The following is a 22,585-nucleotide window of genomic DNA, read 5'->3' as shown; positions in this document are numbered from 1 at the left end:
CCCCAATAAACCCACTTCTATTTAAGTAATGCACTTGTTGATTAGAGTAATAGTAGTAATTATTCATGCAACTTCAGTGTAACCCCATGACATTACTGTTACCATGCTACATCTACGGGCTGTACCAGGAATTAAACACTCGGGTTGGAAAAAAATGTTCCTTCTGTATTGTGGTACAGACTGAATCCAGAATGGATTTATGCTGAACTTCTTCTGTTCGCAAGCATCCAAATGACAGAATCAAGTCCTTTAGGTCCTTATAGAGCTATTTGTAGGATTCATATGTTTTCCTCAATGCTGTAAAATCTCTTCCTGTCCTTGCAGTTTGAAAAAGGATATTCAGATAAATTAAAGGACAAAACATTCTTTTCTAATGCTTGTTTACAAGATTGTTGTTGTACTATATGACCAAAAATTTTTTTTTAACTTTCATCCAATTGTCTGTGAAAACTTAATTTAACAGTAATTTCACTATATGTATCTTTTGGGAATCGGTATGAAATACCGATGGACAGGATGCCGGCTGTCAGGACACGGACAGCGGCATCCTGATGGTTCAAATCCTGACTGGGGAACGGTTGAGTAATCTTCCCCTGTCCTCTTTATCCCCTAACCCTCCTTTCCTGCACCTTCATACCAACCTTCCCTACCCTGCACCCTAGCCCTCCCGGTAAGTGCCTAAACCTAACCCTCCCCCCTTAGTGCGAAACCTCCCCCCTCTCCTGGTGGTGTCCGAACCTAACCCCTCCTGTCTAGAGCCTAACCCGAAGTCCCTCTGGGGTGCCTAAACCTAACTCTCCACGGCGGATACTGACCTTTCCCTGGTCTCCTTCCGATCGGGATTCCGTCTGCCAGGATTCTGATGTCGGTATCCCCAGGCATGTCGGGATTCCGTCACCGGTGTTCACTCAGCGATCGGGAATCCAGTGCCGGGGTCAGGTGGCTACTATTTTAAATATTCGCTATCTGACATGGCTTTGCACAGAAGCAATTTCAGCTTGCCAAAGTTCCCTGCATCTCATAACAACCTACGCCATGTCACCACATTTCCCTGCTTCTCACTCCTGCCACTGCTGCGGCCCTGCAGCTTGCTGGGGCCCGGCCACTGGGATGTGCTGGGAAGCGCAGGAGGATCGTGGATGAGAAATTTGTATTGCAGCTACCATAAGCATTATCAGCAGCATGTCCCTGGGACTGGGACACCTGTGTATATTTCCGGAGCCTCCATGCACCTCTACCCAGCTGCCAAAAAGGCGATGAGCAATGTCCTCTTTGCCCAATGTACCCTGTATTTCCTGGGCTTCCTGTTGAGCTTCCTCACAGTGGTGCCTCCGTCCGAGAACAGCGCTGATTTAGGAGTTTCCTCCTGTTCACTGAGGGTGTGTGGCTGAGCGGGATCATCGCGCTGGAGAAGAAGCGCTTCCCCGTGGAGGACTGGTGGCCAGAGTCCGTCTGCAGGTTCACCATAGGGATGGACATCAGAATCCAATGGTTAGTAACCATCAATGTTTTTGTTCCGATGGTAGTGGTTTTACAATTTGATGGTGGCAGTCCGATGTTTGCCACCATTGAATGGAAATCATCTGATGGTGTTCCAATGTTTTTGTTTTTAATTCCTGATAGCTATGCCTCCCCTGGCTCCTTCCTTTCTACTACGTCTGCGTCAGGGCATCTTCATGTGTTTGTTGGAGACTGTCTCTCCCTCTCTGTCTGCCTCAGACGTAACCCTGCTCAGTCTCTGACTCCCTCCCCTCTCTATGCTGCTGCGAAGCAACAAGGCACATTGCTAGCTCTGATTTGCTATCACGGTTTCTTGCTGTTTCAGCACCCTAGCCAGCTCCTATACAGCAGCTTGGTTCAAGATTTTGTTTTGTGACTTTGCTTCATTAAAATAGTCACTGTTCCGCTCCCTTTTTGTCACAGACAAATGGTTCATACACCTAAACCTTCCTCGACCAATGCTGTATAGAATAGCGTAAGCCCCATCAAAATACGTCCAGTGATTAAAGAGATTAGCCCATATGAACAGGCAGACCCCTAATTCTGGTAGATATAGAGAGAGAAAGGGAGAGAAAATATTTTATGAGATGTTTCGAATATATTTAAACAGGTCTGTTTTATGACTATCTAGTCTAGCTAAGCCTGGGGGTGATTTCAGGTTCCTACTAAAATCTTATTTTTAAAGACAATGAATGCGGCTTTTCCTGTACCCTGTTTATTTTTCTCTCCATAGTCTACTCTTCCTGCCCTGCCTGACCATGATGATCACATTTTATATACAAGCAAGAAACCTGTGTGGGTTAAATTACATTGCATTTTCTAATTACTGTATACTGCGGGTTGTTCAGCACGTTCATTATCTTGTATTCTGCAAAACCCCCAATAGTAACTTGGTAAACTGTAGTGTATCCTTAGTAAAGAGTTTATGGAAAGTATCAGAGTGCTCTTAAGCTTGCCAGCCATGGTGATGTGGTGCCCTAACATCATTTTGTGAGTTTCCTTGGCTATATATCTGTTTTAACAGGTCAAGTCTGAAATGCAGTAGCTCAGCTTGAGACAACTTTTGTGGATGATATTTTTCTGGTGCGCAGCCTGCGCTATGCGTGGGCAATGCAAGTTAATTGTAACCTGCCAAGTCTAAATTCTCAAAGCATTTAATTATAAAAAGCGACTCCCACCTTTCTACTCACATATTTTCTTTCCATCTCTGTAAACATGGATTAGCAAAAATAATTGATCTAGATCGTACTTAGAGCATCTAAAGGGTTTCAACAGTGAAACACTGTATTCAACATATTATTCCTGGGTTTATGTATGTATATATGTATTTGTGTGTGTATGTATATATGTGTGTGTATGTATATGTGTATATATATATATATATATATATATATATATAATTATAAAAATAAATAAATGTATACCTAAAACAAATTGCAAATGGTATGCTCCTCAGTTTTGCTTGTTAAATTCATTTTCTTCTTGCACAAAGTTCTCTTTGACATAACTTCGTTTTTATCCTGGCACCGTAAAAAAGGACTAGTCTTTAACTATCGTGGTCTGCTTTGCAGTCCAAAAACATATTTAAACAAAATTGTAAAAGAAAACTTCTAATCTATCTGCACAGAAATTAAAACTCTTTTCTAGTATAGGGAGGTCTTAATCTCCCTTTAAAAAGAGAACCTGGTTACCTCTTGTGTGCTAATTTGTAGTATAAAAAAATCACCGCACCACTACTGGTTCAAATGTGTGAACAATTTCTCCCTATTATTACATAAAGGAAATAATTGTCCTTTTTATTGTAATACACAGCTAGATAGGATGATAAGACCTCTTTCATACTGCAGGAAATCATGTGGTAAAATGTCAAATTAATTTTAATAAGTGTTATACTTGCAGTACCAAAAACAAGATTACTGTGGAAACTTGGATATATGGAGCTTAGAACAACTTTCTTTTTAAAATGACTTCACTATACCTATACTGCAGTCATTTTACAAAGAGAGTTGATCCATACTGCCATAGGCCTGTAGTACAAGTATAGAAACTCACAAATGGCAGGAATTTCTTTGCCATTTGTGCACTTGTTGAGGTATTTGGACGATCTGTCCTCTAGTTTATGAACCATGAGATTATGTATGCAGTTAGATTGTTGAGTATTTAATACGTGGAGACTTTTTTTGGGGTGGGGGAGGAGGGATATATCTGATTCAACAAGAATGTGGTACGACTGTGTCCTGAAAGCTGCTGGCTTTTTCTCCTCTCCACCTGCAACATGCCATCCCATACATTCTTTCTGAGCCGCTGTGATTTAATATGTGAGGTTTGTGAAAGAGGACACGCCTGCAAAATGATTCTTCATCTAAATTGGTGTGATGCGTGTTTTTCCCGAGCTGATCGCCTTGTGTGTGCTGGATAGTAGTAGATAACTATTCAAGGGGACACTAATAGAATCTAGAGTAGGTGTGGGCAATAAGCTGCCCCCAGCTGTGTAGAACTACACATCCCAGCATGCCCTGTCAGTTTTGCTATTTGGCATTGCTAAAACTGGTGCAAGGCATGCTGGGATTTATAGTTCAACAACAGCTGGAGGGACACTTATTGCTCACCCGTGATCCAGAGCGTGTGAAATTCAAATACTGAGGTTTTGGGTAACAATAAGAAATTTGCATATAAGTAACAACAGAATTGTGCTTCTCTTATGATGTTACTCATATGCAAATTACTTGCGCACACACACTACACTCTTTATGTCATGAGCACGGCGTGGAATAGTTATAGTATCCAAAGTCCACACTTCTTTACAGAAGTGCTGGCATCTAATGTGTCTGTTAGCAATAGGCATGAGGGGTTAATATCTATATGGTGGTATCTCATTTGCAACTATTGGGTTCTGAACACTGATCCCCCTGCCGCACTCCCCTCTAACGATATATACAATATACAGATATCTCAATGTATCGGTTATGGAGACTTTAGTGTAAAATTATCCAGGAGGGAGTTGTTTTTCTAATTACTGTACTATTGTTTGGGTGATTGTATTTAGAATGTACTGGTTCATCATGTCTGTAAAACCACGTAGACGGTAAATATCCTCACACAAAGTTCCTAGTTGCTTTCTGGTCACTGAGCCCTGATGTCTCGTAGACTCTGTGTGGGCCTCTTGTGCTTTTGACTTCCTAATTCTTGGGACCACGCTTGACTGCAGTGTGCCGGAGCCCTTCCTGTGCTCTTTCCTCCAAGTTCTTTTCAGAGGGAAAGAATCCTGTCCTCTCACCACAAATATTACACCACCGCATGACAACCTCTCCCGTAGCAGTGCAATTGCTGACATCACCATTCCCCTAGCACTGTGGGAAATCCTTTCCAATAAATCTGCTGAACACACATTTTCCTGGGCAGATGGGAAGTTGGAAAACATTGGCTGGAAAATACGACACTTTTTTTTTTATTTTGCTTTCAAAACTTTCCATCATGTGCAGAGTTAATGCAGTTTCCAGCCAGATGTTGAGCATTTTTTGCTATGATTCAGCGGCCACATGTCTTCAGTTATTCTCTGCAGCTTTCAGGAAATATTTTTAGTTTCTGTCCAAAGCAAAGTGCGAACTTCCAGATCTAAAGGGTATGTGAGGAAATGTAGGGCACCTGTGTAGAAACAAGAATCCTATAAACCAGATCCAGAAACACTTTTTATTTTTATAGACCGCCAAAGGGAATAATGTAGTAGTATATCTGTAAATGTTATATTTTCATTGTTTTGTCCAAATGAGCATATTGATGACTATTCAATTGTTTTTTTTAAGGTGCTTTAATTAATGGGCTCCCAATATTGCTGTTCAATTGATTTTAGGCACCCATTAATTATCACGCTTGTCACGCCAAATAAGACAGGGTTTGGGCACGTAAAATGGTTACACTTGTCTAAAGTCCTGGTAAGGGTTCCCAAACGGCAGAAGAGCTTGATGTGTTAAGCTGTGTAGAAACCTATACAATAATTTTGCGGACCATACTATTCACGACTTGTTGAGTTATTTGTAAGAGTTTGTTCACACTCACGATCATGTTTTATCTCAACAAAGGTCACATCTACCTTCCTACCTATATATCTGTCTGTTATTACCCAGTTTTGTTCTATAAATGTTCCAATTGTAAAGCGCAACGGAATATGCTGCGCTATATAAGAAACTGTTAATAAAAATAAATAAATAAATCTGCTGATTTGATTTTTATGTTCATTCTAATATTTCTCCAATGTGATGGTGCAATGTCCGGAAGTTTGCACACATTACCAACTCTCTGTCCACTGCTTCTGCCAGGGCTCCTCCAGCAGCATAGCTAGATATCTGTAGAATGTGTACGGAGTCACAATATTTTCAGCAGGTGGCTTTTTAGAGATTAGGATCGCAAGATAGATTGTAGTAGTGTGTCTGCATGGAATATGCATGTTCATCAGAACTTTCAATCGCCAGTGAAATTTTAAGAACCACTTCTCGAATATGATTGATTGTAAAAGTGTCTACCCACCTTAAGGCAATGTCCTGTGGGAGTGTTCTATGTACAATGAGTAATTCTACTTATACATCAGTTGTATGCAGTTGAAACCCATGATGCTTGAGGCTTAAAGGGAAACTTGTCCTGTTGTCTATATATGCTGTCTCAACTGATATAGCAGTGCCATAAGCGTGCGTTCTGAGTAAATTAGCCTATGAAGTAAAGATAAGTATACTGTATGGGGGGAATTCAATTATCCCTGATAAATAATCAGGGCTGAAAAAGGGAGGTAGCTTCTGGCTTTACCGCCCGAGGCTGTTCAATTAGGCTCCATTTTTTCCCCTAATACCTGTATTAACGTCAGTTAAATGTACGTGTTAACGAGCATTAATACATGTTATCACCCAGAATCCATGAACAGTTAATGGATTTGGGCGTTAAGTGTCTATCACCCGATAACAGCACACTTATTGGGGATTTCTTTCCCGGTCTCATGAGACCCGAAAAGAAAACACTGTTAAGTGGGGCTGATTGACTAGCCCACAGCAATTGATTACCTTGTGGTAAATAACCATGGCTATTTGAATCTCCCCCTAGGTGTGAAATAACATGACTTCCTACATTGTTTATAGGCCAATGGTACAAGTACTTTGTCATTTACAGTACATTCTTTGATTCACTGAGTACTTACCTACAGGCTCACTAAAAATCTATCAACTAATGACTGTCACACTTGAGAGTTGCAGTCCTAGCAATGTGACCTCATTTCTAATTATTTTCTAAAATTACATTTAGTAGTTCTTAAGGGTCAGTGGAAGGATTTGAGATAATTAGCTGTAGAACATTCCTTTTATATCAACTTTCCAGAGTAGAACTGTAAATATTGATGCTTAAACGGAGTATAAAGTGGTAAAGGCAATGGAAAAATGTGTATGTTTTAACTAGCTGTGAACCTTTAATCAAGTGATTAAAATAATAGTAAGTGCAATAAGTTTAGATATGCAGCACAAGGGTTAATGATCTATTCCTGTTTTCCAGTCAAACAGCCTTTTTGACAATGTTTTGTTTTGCCCAATTCCAGGACACAGCCTAACGGCGAAGATTAAACGTCTGGATTAGACTCGTCGTTCTTTAGGAGCAGCTCTTTGCCAGCACAAGAGGAAGGAGAGATGTGAGAGATGATTGGGATGTAATCGTGTTGTGGTGGCAATCTGTTAAGGAGCCTAGATCGGTGTGCAAAGAAGCAATGGGAATTGGAGGCCATGGTAACCTGACATAAATGGCAGGCTGGAGGCGATCTCACCTCTTTGCATCCTACTTCTATTGCCTTGTACTGTGCTGTTGCTGCTGCACCCCTGAGGGACTTTATACTTTAACATTGTGCAGTCAAAGGACAGTGATCAAGCAGTTTAGGTGAATTCTGCAAGCAGGTGAGGTGTTTGGCCTCACCATGATTCACCTATGGAAACTTGTTCGGCACATGAGACAGCTGGAACTCCACCGCTTGATCCTGCTACTGATTGCCTTCAGCTTGGCCTCCATGTGTTTCTTGGCTTACTATGTGACCAACAGCCCTAAAATCAAGGAACCCCCTCCTCCACCTTTCAGTGACTGCAGTAGCCAGCAGAGAATTGTTGTTCAGCCCCAGGCCAGCTGGCGGTTAGCCAGATCTGTGGACACGTCCCGCACTGAACCAGTGGTGCTTGTATTTGTGGAGAGCATATACTCTCAGCTCGGACAGGAGATTGTGGCCATCTTGGAATCAGGCCGATTTAGGTACAGAACAGAAATTGCTCCTGGGAAGGGGGATATGCCAACTTTGACCGATAAAGACAGAGGCCGTTATGCTCTGATAATTTATGAGAACATCCTGAAGTATGTCAATTTAGATGCTTGGAACAGGGAACTGCTGGACAAATACTGTGTGGAATATGGGGTTGGTATCATCGGCTTCTTCAAAGCAAATGAGAATAGCTTACTGAGTGCACAGCTAAAAGGCTTCCCACTCTTCCTACATTCCAATTTGGGACTAAGGGACTACCATATTAACCCGAATGCTCCACTTCTTTATGTTACTAGAGCTAATGAGGTGGATCAAGGTCCTCTTCCTGGAGATGACTGGACAGTATTTCAGTCGAACCACAGCACATATGAACCTGTACTGTTGGCCAGCACCAAGTCTGCTGAATCAATCCCGCACCTAGCGACACACAAAGCACTTCATGCCACTGTGGTGCAGGACTTGGGCCTACATGATGGAATCCAAAGGGTACTATTTGGCAATAACCTTAACTTTTGGCTGCACAAACTCATTTTCGTTGATGCTATTGCCTACTTAACTGGCAAAAGGCTTTGCCTAACACTTGACCGATACATTTTGGTTGATATCGATGATATATTTGTTGGCAAAGAAGGAACACGAATGAAGGTCTCCGATGTAGAGGTAAGTTGTCTTAAAAGCTGGCAATCTGCACGTGGAAGGTTTGTTTTTAAATGCACCACTCTGATTACTTCTGAAACTGTGAATACAGCATAAAATATCTGAGAATGTAAATTAGAACTACTACTTTGAATTGATGTTTTATTCCTCTTACAGCTAGAATAGTGGAGACCCTTGAATGGGAGCAGTCTGACTCTAACCATTTGAATATTTTTTTATATATTTTTCTGCACTAGTACTCCATAGTATAGTTCACCTTTGGTGAAAGTAACCCTGTAGTGTTTTAATTATTACACATTCTACATGGTCTTTCTATCCATGATCTTTCTATATTGGACACTTATCTGACTCACACTGCTGTGTGTGACATTAAATCTTTGTTAAGGGAGGAAGACTTGACAGAGACATCTCACACAAACACCCTTTTGTAACTTAATTTACCAGTTCAGCTAGCCGCTAAACTTCTAGGTACAGAAACCTAATTATTTACCTTCTATCATGAAAACTGTATCCATCCTGAACCCCCAAATCATATGATTGCAATCCTCTTATAATAATCTCTTTATTCAGCATTATGCTGTTACAAGGTTTCGTGCTTTGCATGTTTTGTAAGGATCTTCTAGCAGTTGTCGGTGAAATGCTCTTTGGTTGTGGGTTGTTAATACCTTACTGTCCTCTCTGAAAGCTGCTATAGATTGGGTCAATGCAGCATGCTCCTGCCAATGAGGGCACTTTCTTTAAAATTAGTGGTCACCACAAGCTGCTCTTCAAATTCTAGGATACAAGCAATGCTTCACTTTGCTTGTCTATTTTGTAACAAATTCAGGTGGCAAAATGTGTCTGCGAGTATACTCTGTTGCTAATCCAGGAGGAATCCTTATTGATCTGGGCCAGTAGTTAGTCATATGGGATCAACTTTTATTTATTTGCCCACAAAATGGGATTCTCATGATGTAGTGTTATAGATGTGCTTGCAGTAGAGTCAAAGCCCCAGCTGGACACACGCTATACGATGTGTATACCCAGCGACGGAACAATGCGATGTAATGATACATCACACTCACATGACATACTGCATCTTCCAGTGTATAGCAGTGTGATGTGTCGTTCCATGCTGCATGTTACAGCATGGCGTCGTTCATTGTATCGCCCCATCTGCTGTGTAGCACTCTACAATGCTGTGAACGACCCTTGTGAATGCTCAATCAGGAGTACACACTATACAATCCGTACAATATTTTGTTCCGATAGTGTGTACCCAGCTTAATGTTTCTATTCTCCTTCTGCATATCTGTGTGTAACCGTTTTGTAGTGGGTGTGACTAGATCATCCCATGGCCAATCAGGTTATTGGAATATTCAAAACAGCACATATTATTTAGTGAGATTCTTTAGCTGCTCCCAGGTCTTTGGGGTGATAGTCATTATGTAAAAGAGAAGGGAGAGCTGCATGCAACAGGGTCTAGTATAAATATGTGGGAAGGAGAATGAAGTCAGAGAGTGGAAGGCAATGGTTTCCTAGGAGCTGACACACCGCAGAGAACAGTCTTTGCTTCCTGGCGTACGTATGCTGGCGCATACAGTTTAAACAGTGTAGTATTTGACATATGGAGTCTATCTGAATTCCTTACCAACCCACCCAGATGCCATCCTATCTTTGTCCTTTTCTCCTAGTGAAGTCTTAAATACATTATATTGGCCAGTTGGGTGCAGGGCATTTCCTGCTGAATCTCTTGTATATGACATACTCATAACTGAGTGTTGCCCTGTTATCCAGCCACTTTCTACACATTGGGCACAAATCCATTAAACGCGAAGTGAATAGCGCCGGGAATGAGCTCCCGCAGCTGTTCAATTCTGCACAAAGTTTAGGCCGGGGAAGGCTCGTTCTCGCGCCTTAAACAGGGTGTTTAGGCGCGAGAATGGACATTCTCCGACTAAACTTCCCGATGCGATGCTGTTTTCCCAGCGCTAAGGGCAGAAAACGGCATTGCGTCTGGACTTATGTCAGATTTCTGCTCGCATCCCCGGAAGGATGCGATAAAAAATCCTTAGTCGGGCTTAGCAGCGCAAATGAATTGAATAGCTCCAGGAGGTGATTCCCGGCGCTATTCACTTCGCGTTGAATAGAATCGTGCCCATTGAGTGTTACCAGAAAGTCTTTATATCCAAGTTGTAGGGGAGTTAGGAGAATTTGCTAAGCTCTGGTGACTTTTATATGAAATTAATACATCAAGCTTCAAATTTGTTATATGACTGGTGCATTTTTAATCAACTAAATATGTCGACCCTACCTTCCTCCACAGCTGGCTGATGTGTTATAGGAGGGGTGAGTTTCTCTAACTGAACAGGCATACAGTGACCGACAGCACGGCAGACTTGCTTTGTAGAAATGTACATTTTGGATTGGTCGATGCATACACGGGCAAGGCTCTTGATTATCACAGCAGTGTAGTTTTGTTAAGTATCAAATCTCATCAGGATGCTATGTAGCAGAACTGCAGTGTAATGTCATGTTAAGGCTCAATTATGTATTTTATCTTAATGGCTCGTATCTGAAAGTTAGGGTTCAGTGGTCCTTTAGGTTGTCCATGTGTGGGCATATTATATGGCACCCTCTAAGCCTGGTCAGCTTTTCCGTTTGGAATTCCTTTTGTCTTTGATGGCATTTATTTCTTAGATGGCGGCTATTTTTACGTCTCTGTGCACTGAAAGGTCTTTTTCGCAAAAGGGGTTTTGGAGGCTGCGACATCAAACACTGCAATATGTATAGAACCTGTAGTAAGTATCCATTGATTACCAATCTGTATAGATGCTCGTGTGAGGTTCCGTAAATAGACTTTCACCCCCCTCTGCGATTTTATGTCTGGGAATTATACAGCTCCAGTGGAAATTGTCAGCTTGACGCATTCTATAGCAGCCAAGTGCTGAAGTTGGTCATAAAATGGCAATAGCTGCACCTTTTAAAACTCCCAAATGTAAAATATATTACATCAATAATTTGTCTTAAATGGAGGGCGATTGGATAATTGCCCATTAAAGTCTGTGATGTGGATGAGAAAGGGAGGGCTTTTTCTTATTGAACACTTAGCTGGAGTGAACCTTTTAACATCCGGCATTTTGAGCTGTCCAACCACTAATTGATTTTTTTTCTCCTGACTCATAAGCTGCCTGAGCTGCTTTAACCCCAATATTATGGCTCTGGGGTCTGTATGTAAAGGCTTCTCTCATTGAGCATGAAGTAGCTGTACTGTGAGTGTTGCACGGCTCTTTCCTTTGCTGGTGACATTTCCCAGGTGGACACATTTTTACATGGTTATTATTGTTTTCTGTGGGCGCTGTCCAGCACCAGTGTCACTCAGACGGGACGATTCAATTGTTTGTAGCTCCTGTCTAAAGAGAAGCTATGGGAGCTACCAAGACTGGAATTGCTCCCAGAATGTTTTCCCCATGAACACAGAGGTGTTATATTTGAATATCCCCTCTGACAGGTAGGTAGCGGTGCATATAATCCTCATTGTGCCAGAATCTGCCACAAAATCGGTTAAATTTGGTGTTTGTTTTACTTTCTTTTTCTGAAGCACCTAAAACAAAGCAAAAAGAAATGATACAATAAATGCAAAGAATTAGAGTATGAATGAGTGGGAGAAACCGTCACATAACTAAATGGATTTCACTTCAGACTTCGCAGGATTTGCACATAAGAAGGATTTTAATTTTCCTCAGGCGTGAAGTTTCAATGCCCTGAGACGACTGCTCCTTTCATGTCATTTCAAGGACTTTTTTTTTTTTTGAGTCTCTCGCCCCTCCCTCTTTTATTTATATGGTCTCTGAGAGCTGGCAGGGGATATATCCACAGGAGGCATTCTCCATATCTGTGTTATAGGGGCGGAGCGTAGACTCTGCTATTCATTGCGCTGTCTGGTGTGAGGATTTGGGGTCTGTCAGCGGGGTGTCTGTATGACAGCTTGTCAGTCAGCTCAATGTACCTTCCCTGTGTGCTGTGCATCTGACGGGGGGCCCTTTTTGAGATTTATTTTGCCATCTTGTTCTCTGTATTGGTTTCACTCAGCTGGAAATATGATCTCAGAGAGAAGATGTAAGATTGTAATTTGGATGCAGTAGATTTTAATGTAGAAAGCAGGCAGCTTTTTTTTTTTTATCTCTACAAAATTGAGAAAATGAAGTTTAATGAGAAGTTTTTTGCTTTCTTCTCTTTTCTTTCTTATTTTGTGCATAATTTGTGGTTTTAAATAGATCTTCCTTCTTGACAAATCTGTGCTTCTTGATTGATGTAGTTCAGCGGATGAATTGTAATTGTGATGCAGTAATAGACAAATGTTTGCAGGAGACACAGAATGTGGGAAAGGCAGAACAGCCAGGCGTTTTAACCAATTTTGTGCCAGATTGTGGCACAATGAAGATTATATACACAGCTTTTATTTTATTTTTCCTCCCTCACATGCAATAGGTTTCCTCTAAACTGCCTATGTGAAGATGAGATTTCTGTCAGTTCTCCCCTAGCAATAATGGTTATTTAAAAAAATATCACATGGGACATCTATTATTTTCTTTAAGGGGGTTTTGGACAAATTGAAAAGATTCCCTCATCTTGTAACTTGAAAATGACACTGGCAGGAACACAGTAACTGTAGCACTTTTTCTGTCCCCCCCCCTCCTCTCTATTACTATATTGAATTTTTCCCAATATCTTTCTCTCATCCTTCTGAGCTGGGAAAACATGCTAATAGGTGCAACATACAGCATCTGGCCATATGTCCACTTTATCATTTTCCCACCCAACTGCAGTTTCAAACATGTACCATGTAGGTGATTAGAGGTTTCTGTTATCTACATTTTGGCTTTCTTTTCTGTCATTTTTGAGAACATGTTGAAAATAGCTTTATATTTGACAGGTTTAAAGTACAATAGACATTTAAACAGGTGGGTGTGTTATTCTAATAGCACACGTACACATTGTTAAAATGCATGGACAATATACAGCATAAAAAATTAAGCAGATAGGCAAAATCTTAAATATCACCACTAATATTTTCTGGGTTTTTTTTTTTATTATTATTTAAAAAGTACCCCATTTACACTCAGGGGCCACTTTATTAAGTACACCTTTACACCTGCTCATTAATGCACATACAGTATCTAATCAGACAATCCTATTGCATTGACTGAATGCATAAAAGTATGTAAATGTGGTCAAGAGGTTCAGTTGTTCAGATTAAACACCAAAATAGGGAAGAAATGTGACTGTCTCTCTACAGTTTACAGAAAATAGTGTGCAAAATAATGAAACATCCAGTTAGCGGCAATACTGTGGGAGAAAATTCCTTGATAAGAGTGGCTAGAGGCACATGGCCAGAATGGTTCAAGCTAACAGAAGAGCAACTGAATAATATACAGCACGTTGAAGTGAATGGGCCACATAGCAGAAGACCACACCAGCTTCAGCTTCTATTAGCTAATAATGTGACACTGGTGCTACAGTGGGCACAGGCTCACCAAACTGGACAGTTAGGGGGTAAATCTCCTGTCTAACGTGACCTGGTGATATTCAATTGTTAGTGCAGGCCGGCACGAGATAATGGGCATCTATTACTGAATGCGCGTGTTGCACTGGGTTTAGAAGCGTAAAGCAGCTAACCCCGTACAAAGTACTTAGAGTGCTGCGTTTCGGCGTACAAAAGCCCAACTTCTGGGTAGTCATCCAAGTTTGATCCATATCCACAGCCAAGACTAGCTCCAGAACTCTCCGTACCAGCTACTTTTCACAAACGCCACTGCTAGCTACCTATTTAAGTAAATTTAGTATGTATTTAATGGAATTATTACCATTGTTCATCTTATATATAAAATTCACTGGTCTGTTTGTATGTATGTCTGTCTGGTTATGCATTCGGACACCCTTACACCCATTGGAATGAAACCAATGCCAGGTGGTCCAGCTGGATCCTGGCCAGGTATTAGGGGAGTTGGGGTCCCAGTCTGACCTTCCCTTGGTGTACGCTGGGCAGAACTTTAATCCGGGGAACCTGTTCTGAACCATCCTTTGGATCGATTTGGATAAAAAAATTGAGTGGTAACATTGGATACCAGAAGACATACTAAGGGGTCGAGGTCCCGGTCAGACCTCCTGTTGGTGTACGCTGGGCAGAAGTTTGATCCGGGGATGCTGGGCAGAACTTTGACCCGGGGAGCCTATTCTGGGCCTTCCATTGGATGGATTAGGACAACATCACATAATAAAACTTAACTTTGAAGATTTAAACCCGGGCAACACAGAGTATTTCAGTTAGTTGGATATAAATATTAGCTAAAGACTTTGAAATAAAATTGCTAAATTATTCTAACAGACAGGAGCCACAGCTATAGAAACTGAGCAGGTTAAGAGGGCTTCCCAGTTCATTACTGCAATTAGGGACAAAACAGGTGCTCTTAGTTATGACCCAGTAGCCATCAATAAATCTTTTTTTTTTTTGATTATTATAGATCTTTATATAACCTTTATGAAAAGGGGCTTGCACCAAACCTGCCTTCCTCGGTTACTCAGGCCTACTTAGACTCTTGCAATCTCCCCAAATTGAGCCGTTTGGCATTTCTTAACTTAGTTCTCCCTTTAAGATGAAGAAGTAGAGCTAGCTTTAAAATCGCAGAAGCCTTCTAAGGCTCCGGACCCGAATGGCCTCCCCACATCTTATAAGTTATTATAAGACGTTTTCTGGCCTATTGTCCACTCACTTGGTCACTGTTTTTAACAAAATTTTATGCGGAGAACGTTTTCATGCGGACTCTATGAATGCTGTAATTATAGTAATACCCAAAGCTTAGAAAGACTTGAAGCACAAATTATAGACTGATTTCCCTGCTTAACGTGGGTATTAAGCTATTTACGAAGGTCTTGGCTAACAGGATGAACCCATGTTTACTGCAATTGATTAATGCAGATCAGGTTGGCTTTATATCTACAAGACAAACCCTAGATAACATGAGGCTTACACTCAACCTCATAGCATATATTAGTAGGATCAAATTACCAGCAATGCTTCTTTTACTAGATGCAAAAAAAGCTTTTGACTGCTTATCCTGGCCCCTCATGTTTCAGACCTACGGCTTTCACGGAGGCTTTTTATCAGCAATTAAAGCTTTATATTGTGGCACAGCGGTTTCTGTGTCCACTAACGTGTTCTCTTCTTAAATTTCAGTTTTGGTAATGGCACCCGGCACGGTTGCCCCCTCTCACCTTTGCTTTATGCACTAAGTATTAAACCTCTGCCGGACAAAATTAGGAGGAATCCTGATGGTAAAGGTATTTCTGTACAGGGCACCTAGAATAAGTTGTCTTTTGGAATGATGTGTTGTTGATGCTATCTTCTCCCATGCGGTCACTCCCCAACCTAAACGCTTAATTTACTGCCTGTGGTGAATGTTCTGGGCATGAAGTTAATGTCACTAAATTGGAAGCATTAGTGTTGCTCCTTTCCCCTTCTACTTTGAAGCTTTTAGAACTTAATGTCGACTATATTTGGCACCCAAAGTCCATTAAATATTTAGGTATCCAAATCATGAAAACACACGACCAATTATACAAGGTTATTTATGTTCCCCTTCTACATGGTCGTAAAGAGGACTTGGCTACATGGGCTCCTCTCAGCATATAAACCCTGTGAAAATGAATATCTTACCCAGGCTGCTCCACCCATTTCAAACAATCCATATAGGGATCACAGCCCCCTACCTTTGTACGGTCCAGTCTCTCTGGCGCATTTGTGTGGATGAACACAAAACCCAGACATTGTAGAACTTATTTGGCCAAGTCTGCCAACAAAGGAGGCTTAGGCCTTCCTATTTTTGATAGTTACTTTTTCATCTACAAAATTGGGCCACATTATGTCCTGACACATGGTTGAGGGTTGCAAAAAAATGGTTGACCCTTGAGAGCAACCTTGTTGGAAACCAACTAATGGGTTTTCTTCGTTTGCTTTCCCCACGTTTAAGACCAGACTGTTTTGTTGTTCTAGTGGCCATAATATCTCTCTTCTGAATATGTCATAAAGAGTGCTGAATATGTTGTCAATCTTCTCTTTGCTACAATAAATAGATTAAAAAAAAAAGATGCTGAGCAGGCTCTGCAGCTCTATAGATATTTTTTCCATTTCAAGAAATGTACTGACTTTTTTTCAAGCTATTCATAGTTGATGGAAAAGTATTAAGTGTGTAAGCTTCTAAATATACTACTTTAAAAAAATTGTATTCATAGTAAAGCTCCCAATTGCCCTGTAGCATGATTTAAACAAGGGCGTTACCCGCTGCACTTAATTATAAAAAAATATAGTGGGTGTAATGAATCAACTTGTATAGTACTCTATGTGAGCATGTTCTTGTCTTGTGTGATGCCCCTCAGAAATTCATGCGGCTGTTCCCCACCCCCCTGGGCTTTGGGTATGGGAGGGAGGGGGCGGTAATACATAAATAGTTAAATAATAATGTTCTTTACAGATGGCCTACAAGTTCCAACAAGCCTGTCCTGGCATGATTACACTTGTAGTACCACAAGTGCTAGCATGTCCTGACATTAAGGGCCTGCCGGCGCCTGTAGTCTGCCTGTAAAGAAAATATTAAAATGAGGACAAGACACCCAAACTGAGCATTGTATACATTTTATTAAAAAAAACACTCCCCCACACTGTCTTCATTATCTACTTAATACGCAAAATACAGGAATCCGGTCCATGTAGACAGGATCTTGGGTGCCCATGACTTTTTACGCATATCGCGCCCAAATGCATCAAGTATAAACATGTAAAATGGAAAAAACACACAGGTGTGCTGTAAGATGCTCTGTCGCTATGGGTCACCAAAGCAGGGCGGGGGGGTGGCTGGCCAAACGGAGGCGTTCCCGAAGGAACGCCTGCCGTTTGGGGGCGGCCCCACTGACATCACAAGTGATGTCAGTGGTGATCTTCCGGCTCTAATAGAGCTGAAAGCTCACTGAGGCTTGCGGGAACGAGACCCTACCACAAGGGTCTCGTCGCAAGCCCTGATGGTCGCGATGGTCTCGACCATCGCGACCATCACCTGGCCGCTCACAATAGCTGTGGGTGCCCTGATTCAGAGTGAGCGCTTTTTAAGAGCGTCCGGCTCTGAATCAGGCCCTGGATGTTTATTATCTTAATAAAAGAGCAAAATAGACTCATGAACTGTGTCAGTGTGAGCGCTCCACTTTTTATAAAAATGTCTAAACTCGTGAAGGTTCTCGTTAGCGCTCCCAAAGACCGGATTTTTTGTGGATTTCTGCTTGCCCCCTCAGGAGGGTGCGAGCAAAAATTGTGGCACCTGCTGCATTTGCTCCTGATCAGGGCAACAATTGAATTGAGTTGGGCGTCTATTACAGCCGTGGGTGAAAACAGTTGAATTCCTCCTATGGGGGCCGATTCAATTCAGCGTGCTGTGAATATCTCCGTGTAGTTGGTCCCAGAGCTATTTGATTCAGCTATTTAGTCAAACTATTACAACTTTTGGAGGATGCCGGTACTTGTGACTTAACCTGGGTGTTTAGTCACGAGAACCGGCATTCTCCGACTAAAGTCCCGGCCCTGGCTATGCGGCTGTTAGCGCTGCGCTAAGCCGGCAATCTGCCTCACGCCCGAAGGAGGGTTTGAGAAGAATCCTTTAATTGGCTTAACAGCTTGCTAAATTGAATAACTCTGGGACCAACTTCCCAGAGATATTCACAGCACTCTGAATTGAATCGGCCTATGGTGTCTATATTTTGAATGCGCAATATACCGCACCCGTTTACCCCAACCTATAATGGGTTTTGCTTGTGATTTTGCCAATGATCCAAAAACATTGCTAACAGTTTAGTTAGTTTCTGACTAAATTGGCACTTGTGTGTGTCTGTAGTAAGTAGATTGCATGTTAAAAGTGTGGTAGGTCCTTACATGTGGTTCAGAAGAGTGTGCACATTAAAGGGGTGATGTATCAAACCTTCAAGAGAGATAAATTGGAAAAGTTTCCCATAGCAACCAATCAGCTTCTAACTGTCATTTATCTAACACAGGGCCTCATTTATCAACGAGTATTATCACTCGCAATGAGTGATAAAACTTGTTGCGTATGATAAATGTAGCTCCAGCCAATCAGCTCCCAACTGTCATTTTTCAAACAGATGACAGATAGGAGCTGATTGTCTGGAGTACCGTTCTCATACGCAACGGGTTTTATCACTCTATGGGCGGAATTCAATTGTTTTTGCGGCCCGCATCTCCCGTCTAAAGTGACAGGAGATCGCGGGCCGCTATGCAATTGTTCCAGATTTTCGTGCTGATCGCACCCAAAGTGGTCGGGTTTAGCCACGTAAAGCAGCTAAACCCGACCAAAGTGCTGGGCGCGATCGCGAAAAGTGATGTTTGGGCGCCCATACATGTCACTTTTTGCACATTTCAGCTCTCACCCCCCTGGGGCTGCGAGCTGAAATGTACCGCTGTCAGATGATCGTGCCCGACAGGAGCAAGAATTGAATGGCTCCGTCGGGCACAATGGGGGCAGGAATCAATTGAATTCCGCCCATTGTGAATGATAAAACTCATTGATAAATGAGATCCACAATCTATAAAATGACACAAGCTCATAGCTGCTATGGGCAACTTCTCCACTTTATCTCTCTTGAAAGTTTGATACATATCCCCCTCTAGGATGTAATTGGCATCACGGCGCTCACAATTCCAGAGCTGGAATCTTGACTGGTCAGAATCCAAGCACGAAAATCGTTGCAGCTCTGATCCCTACGGTAAGTATTAGGGTTAGAGTTAGGTGTAGGGTTAGGCTTTGGGGGGGGGGGGGGTTGTTTCCAGGCTGTGGGAAAGGTGGGGTAGTGTTTGGTGGAAGTGTTCAAATCCTGACGCCTGCAGGTAAGTAGTTTAACTGCCGGGGCTCCCAACGCCGGCATTGTGTACTTTGGGATTGTGTACCCCAAAGACTTGTCTGTATATAAATGTGATCTTCTACATGACTTGTAATACATAGATCAATATAATTTAAATTGGTATATTTTATGTGTAGTCTTTTTAATCTGGAAAGTTTGGTGCATACCTACCTGTGTTATAGGGTCTCACGTGATGTTTGGTCAAGATTTGCAGCTTCCACTTTTGGTTTTATTTCTCTGCATGTTTATTTTTCTGAAGAGCTTCATTAGAACATAAAAGCATACATTGCTTTAGAAAAGCAAAATAAATAGTCCCTATACTTTATAAATAGAGTTTATTTTCCTTTATAGTGGCATGAAAACTGTGTCCCTTAGGCTTTGTAATGATCAAGTAGACTGCTTGTGCGAAGTGGGCACTCCATAGCTCATTCTTATGCTTCACGCTCAAAAGCTTCTCTTTTCTACTTGCTGTTCTTCAATGTTAGATTACTCAGCCTTATGGTCTGGTTTGGGCCTTATCTGACAGATGTGCTGTCATGGTAACGCCAGGCAATCTCTAAATCTCCATTGGTGCACAAAACTGCTAAACCCCCCTTAGCCGGCTTTCCTCCCACTCTGCATTCTGTCTCTCATCTTCAAAACCATCTTCAAACCAGTGGAAATACGCTTCGTCAGGTCCCCATTCTGACTGCACTGGATGGAGGTATTACAGGAAATCACCCAGTCTAACTAGATGGATGTGTTTCTGAGATGCCATCTTCAATCACTTGGCTGCTAATGTCCTTTTGTGTAGATTGAGAACTTAGTAGCATTGTTTTCTGTGCCGTTTACAGAGATCGGGAGCACACCTGGTCCTCCTCTAAAAGTGTCATATCTCTGCCTGTTGCTCACAGAACAAGCATTCTGATTTTAAGAGAGAATCTAATCAGTTATGGGAAATGTTTGGTTAATTAACTACAAGTGCCTTTTTTGGCCCTTGCATTTATTTTTAACTGATAGAAAATTTTAACTCTTTACAGGCTCATACATCTCATAAAATCAGGTTGTTGTTGTAACATTGCATTTAAGTGGATTTTCTCCACCCTTTACGGTACATGACAGACCCTGTGGTGCAAATTTTTTATCCTCCACAAATTTAGTTGATCTATTCTACTAAGTAAGTATCCCCTCTATTCCCACTTAGGGAAATCCTAACAACTTGTCCTGTTGTGTGGGGATGCACATGCATGTTGCTAGGTTCAGGTTAATTTTATCACTGATGTTCGTTATTTCTCTGGTTTGGAAACTGCTGTCACCTGATTGCATTTTTGTTTCTTGAATTGGGGGTGCTGCACGTTATCTGATGGGGAGAGCAAGACAGATCCACATCCTTTTACAGTGCTGATCCACACACGGCTGTCATATTTATACTTTATGTGCATGAGTTCTGGCTTTTATGTGTGTATATTGGTGCTTGATGGATGAATAGAGCACGCTGCAATAAAGGTGAGAGGAATAAATTTATCAACTCCACTCCCACAGTCGACTAATCATTCTGGTAAGATGTTGCTAACGATGGTGCATCCCTCCCCCCGGCGGACCCGGCATAGGCAAGTGTGTATGCACTTGCCGCATCCTGGGTCCCCGATGCCCCTGATGTCGGGCTGGGTACACATAGTCTGATATGTAACCAGCTTAAAACTTCCAAACACAAATAATGTCCTACATTTACTGGCTAAGCACAGGAATAGACATTTCCAATCAGAACTGAGCATTGCAGGGTCACTATTGCTAAAGGGGTGTGGTTCATTAGACCGACAATAAAAAGGTCAATAAGGTGTAGGTCGACGCTAAAAGGCCGTCATGTATGTAGGTCGACATGGGTATGGTCAACTTTTTTTTTTTTTTGTCTTTTAACCCTAATCTTTACCCTAACCCTCCCTTTGGTGCCTAACCCTTAACCGTCCCTCATAGTGCCTAACCCTTAACCGTCCCTCATAGTGCCTAACCCTTAACCGTCCCTCATAGTGCCTAACCCTTAACCGTCCCTCATAGTGCCTAACCCTTAACCGTCCCTCATAGTGCCTAACCCTTAACCGTCCCTCATAGTGCCTAACCCTTAACCGTCCCTCATAGTGCCTAACCCTTAACCGTCCCTCATAGTGCCTAACCCTTAACCGTCCCTCATAGTGCCTAACCCTTAACCGTCCCTCATAGTGCCTAACCCTTAACCGTCCCTCATAAAGTGAGTGGGTAATACTGACATTATTAAAAGTTTTTAAATAGTTTTGTAATTCTTAATTTTAACCTTGAAAGAGTCCACACTCTTTGCTTGTTTCTGAGCTTTGCAGAGGAGAGCAGAGTAGCCTGTATGTAGTGGGAGGACTGGACGCAGCAAGTGCTATCCTTTCGGTGTGCAGTTATTTTCCATGCCGTTCTCTCTGAAGAACACATGAAATGCCCCGCTGCTTGTTCTCCACATGCAGCATTTTGCTCTCTGCAGGAAAGTTTTTTTGCAGCCCATTTTGCACACTCAAGCTTCTGGATCAATGGTACCCATTGAGAAATCTTTGATTTTTCAACCTCTATGCTTCTGAAAATAATAAAACGGTGTGTTGGCTTTCTATGTGCTTATGGCAATTTCAAAGGTGCCTCCTGTCTTTTGTACACTTCAGCTTCTCTTTGCTTAAATATACTTTGCAACTGCAATCGCCTAAAATATAATATTACAGCCTGTTGAATGTACTAATATACTTAGATGCTTGAACAGTACACTGTTTTGTTTTGTTTTTTAAAAAGGAAAGAAAATACACACCTTTGGGCAGAGACACTGTATTTAATAATGTATCAGTAACTCTTGGTATCTCTCCCTCCACTCTAGTAACTGTCTGGATTTCTCCAAGAGCTTCAAATCTTCCGTAGGCCTGCATTTTTACCTCCCATTCCTGGTCTTGAGAACAGGAGTGCATTTATCTCCAGGTCCTGGTCTCTTTCACTGGCTTGCATCCCTTTCCCCCAGCTTTTGGCCTCTCGCACACAGGCCTGCACCTCTTCCGAACCCGGATGCAGTCAGGAAGCCGACGGTCGAAATGCCGACCGTCTGCTTCCCGACAGGGGACTAATGATAGACATCGAAATCCCGACGCCTATCATCCCTCCGCCGAGAGCCCGACACCCAGCATACCGAACAAAGATAAGTCGGACGGCGAGCGCGGACAGCCGCGGTGGGGAGGGTTA

At 42.0% G+C, this 22,585-nt stretch overlaps 1 protein-coding gene across 2 annotated transcripts in view; it reads left to right on the top strand.

Moving 5' to 3' along the window:
* The window catches only part of NDST2 (N-deacetylase and N-sulfotransferase 2), a 160,699-nt gene that overhangs the window by 84,638 nt on the left and 53,476 nt on the right, over positions 1-22,585 (top strand). For both annotated transcript variants that reach the window (XM_088475547.1, XM_088475540.1), the window contains one exon: positions 7,073-8,434. In XM_088475547.1, coding sequence (XP_088331673.1) covers positions 7,442-8,434 — 993 coding nt within the window. In that variant the 5' untranslated portion in view covers positions 7,073-7,441. The remainder of the gene's footprint in view (positions 1-7,072; positions 8,435-22,585) is intronic.

Source organism: Taudactylus pleione, unplaced genomic scaffold (genome assembly GCF_031769625.1).
Source record: "Taudactylus pleione unplaced genomic scaffold, aTauple2 ptg000016l, whole genome shotgun sequence".
Classification (NCBI taxonomy): domain Eukaryota; kingdom Metazoa; phylum Chordata; class Amphibia; order Anura; family Myobatrachidae; genus Taudactylus; species Taudactylus pleione.
This window is presented reverse-complemented; position numbering and strand designations above follow the sequence as displayed.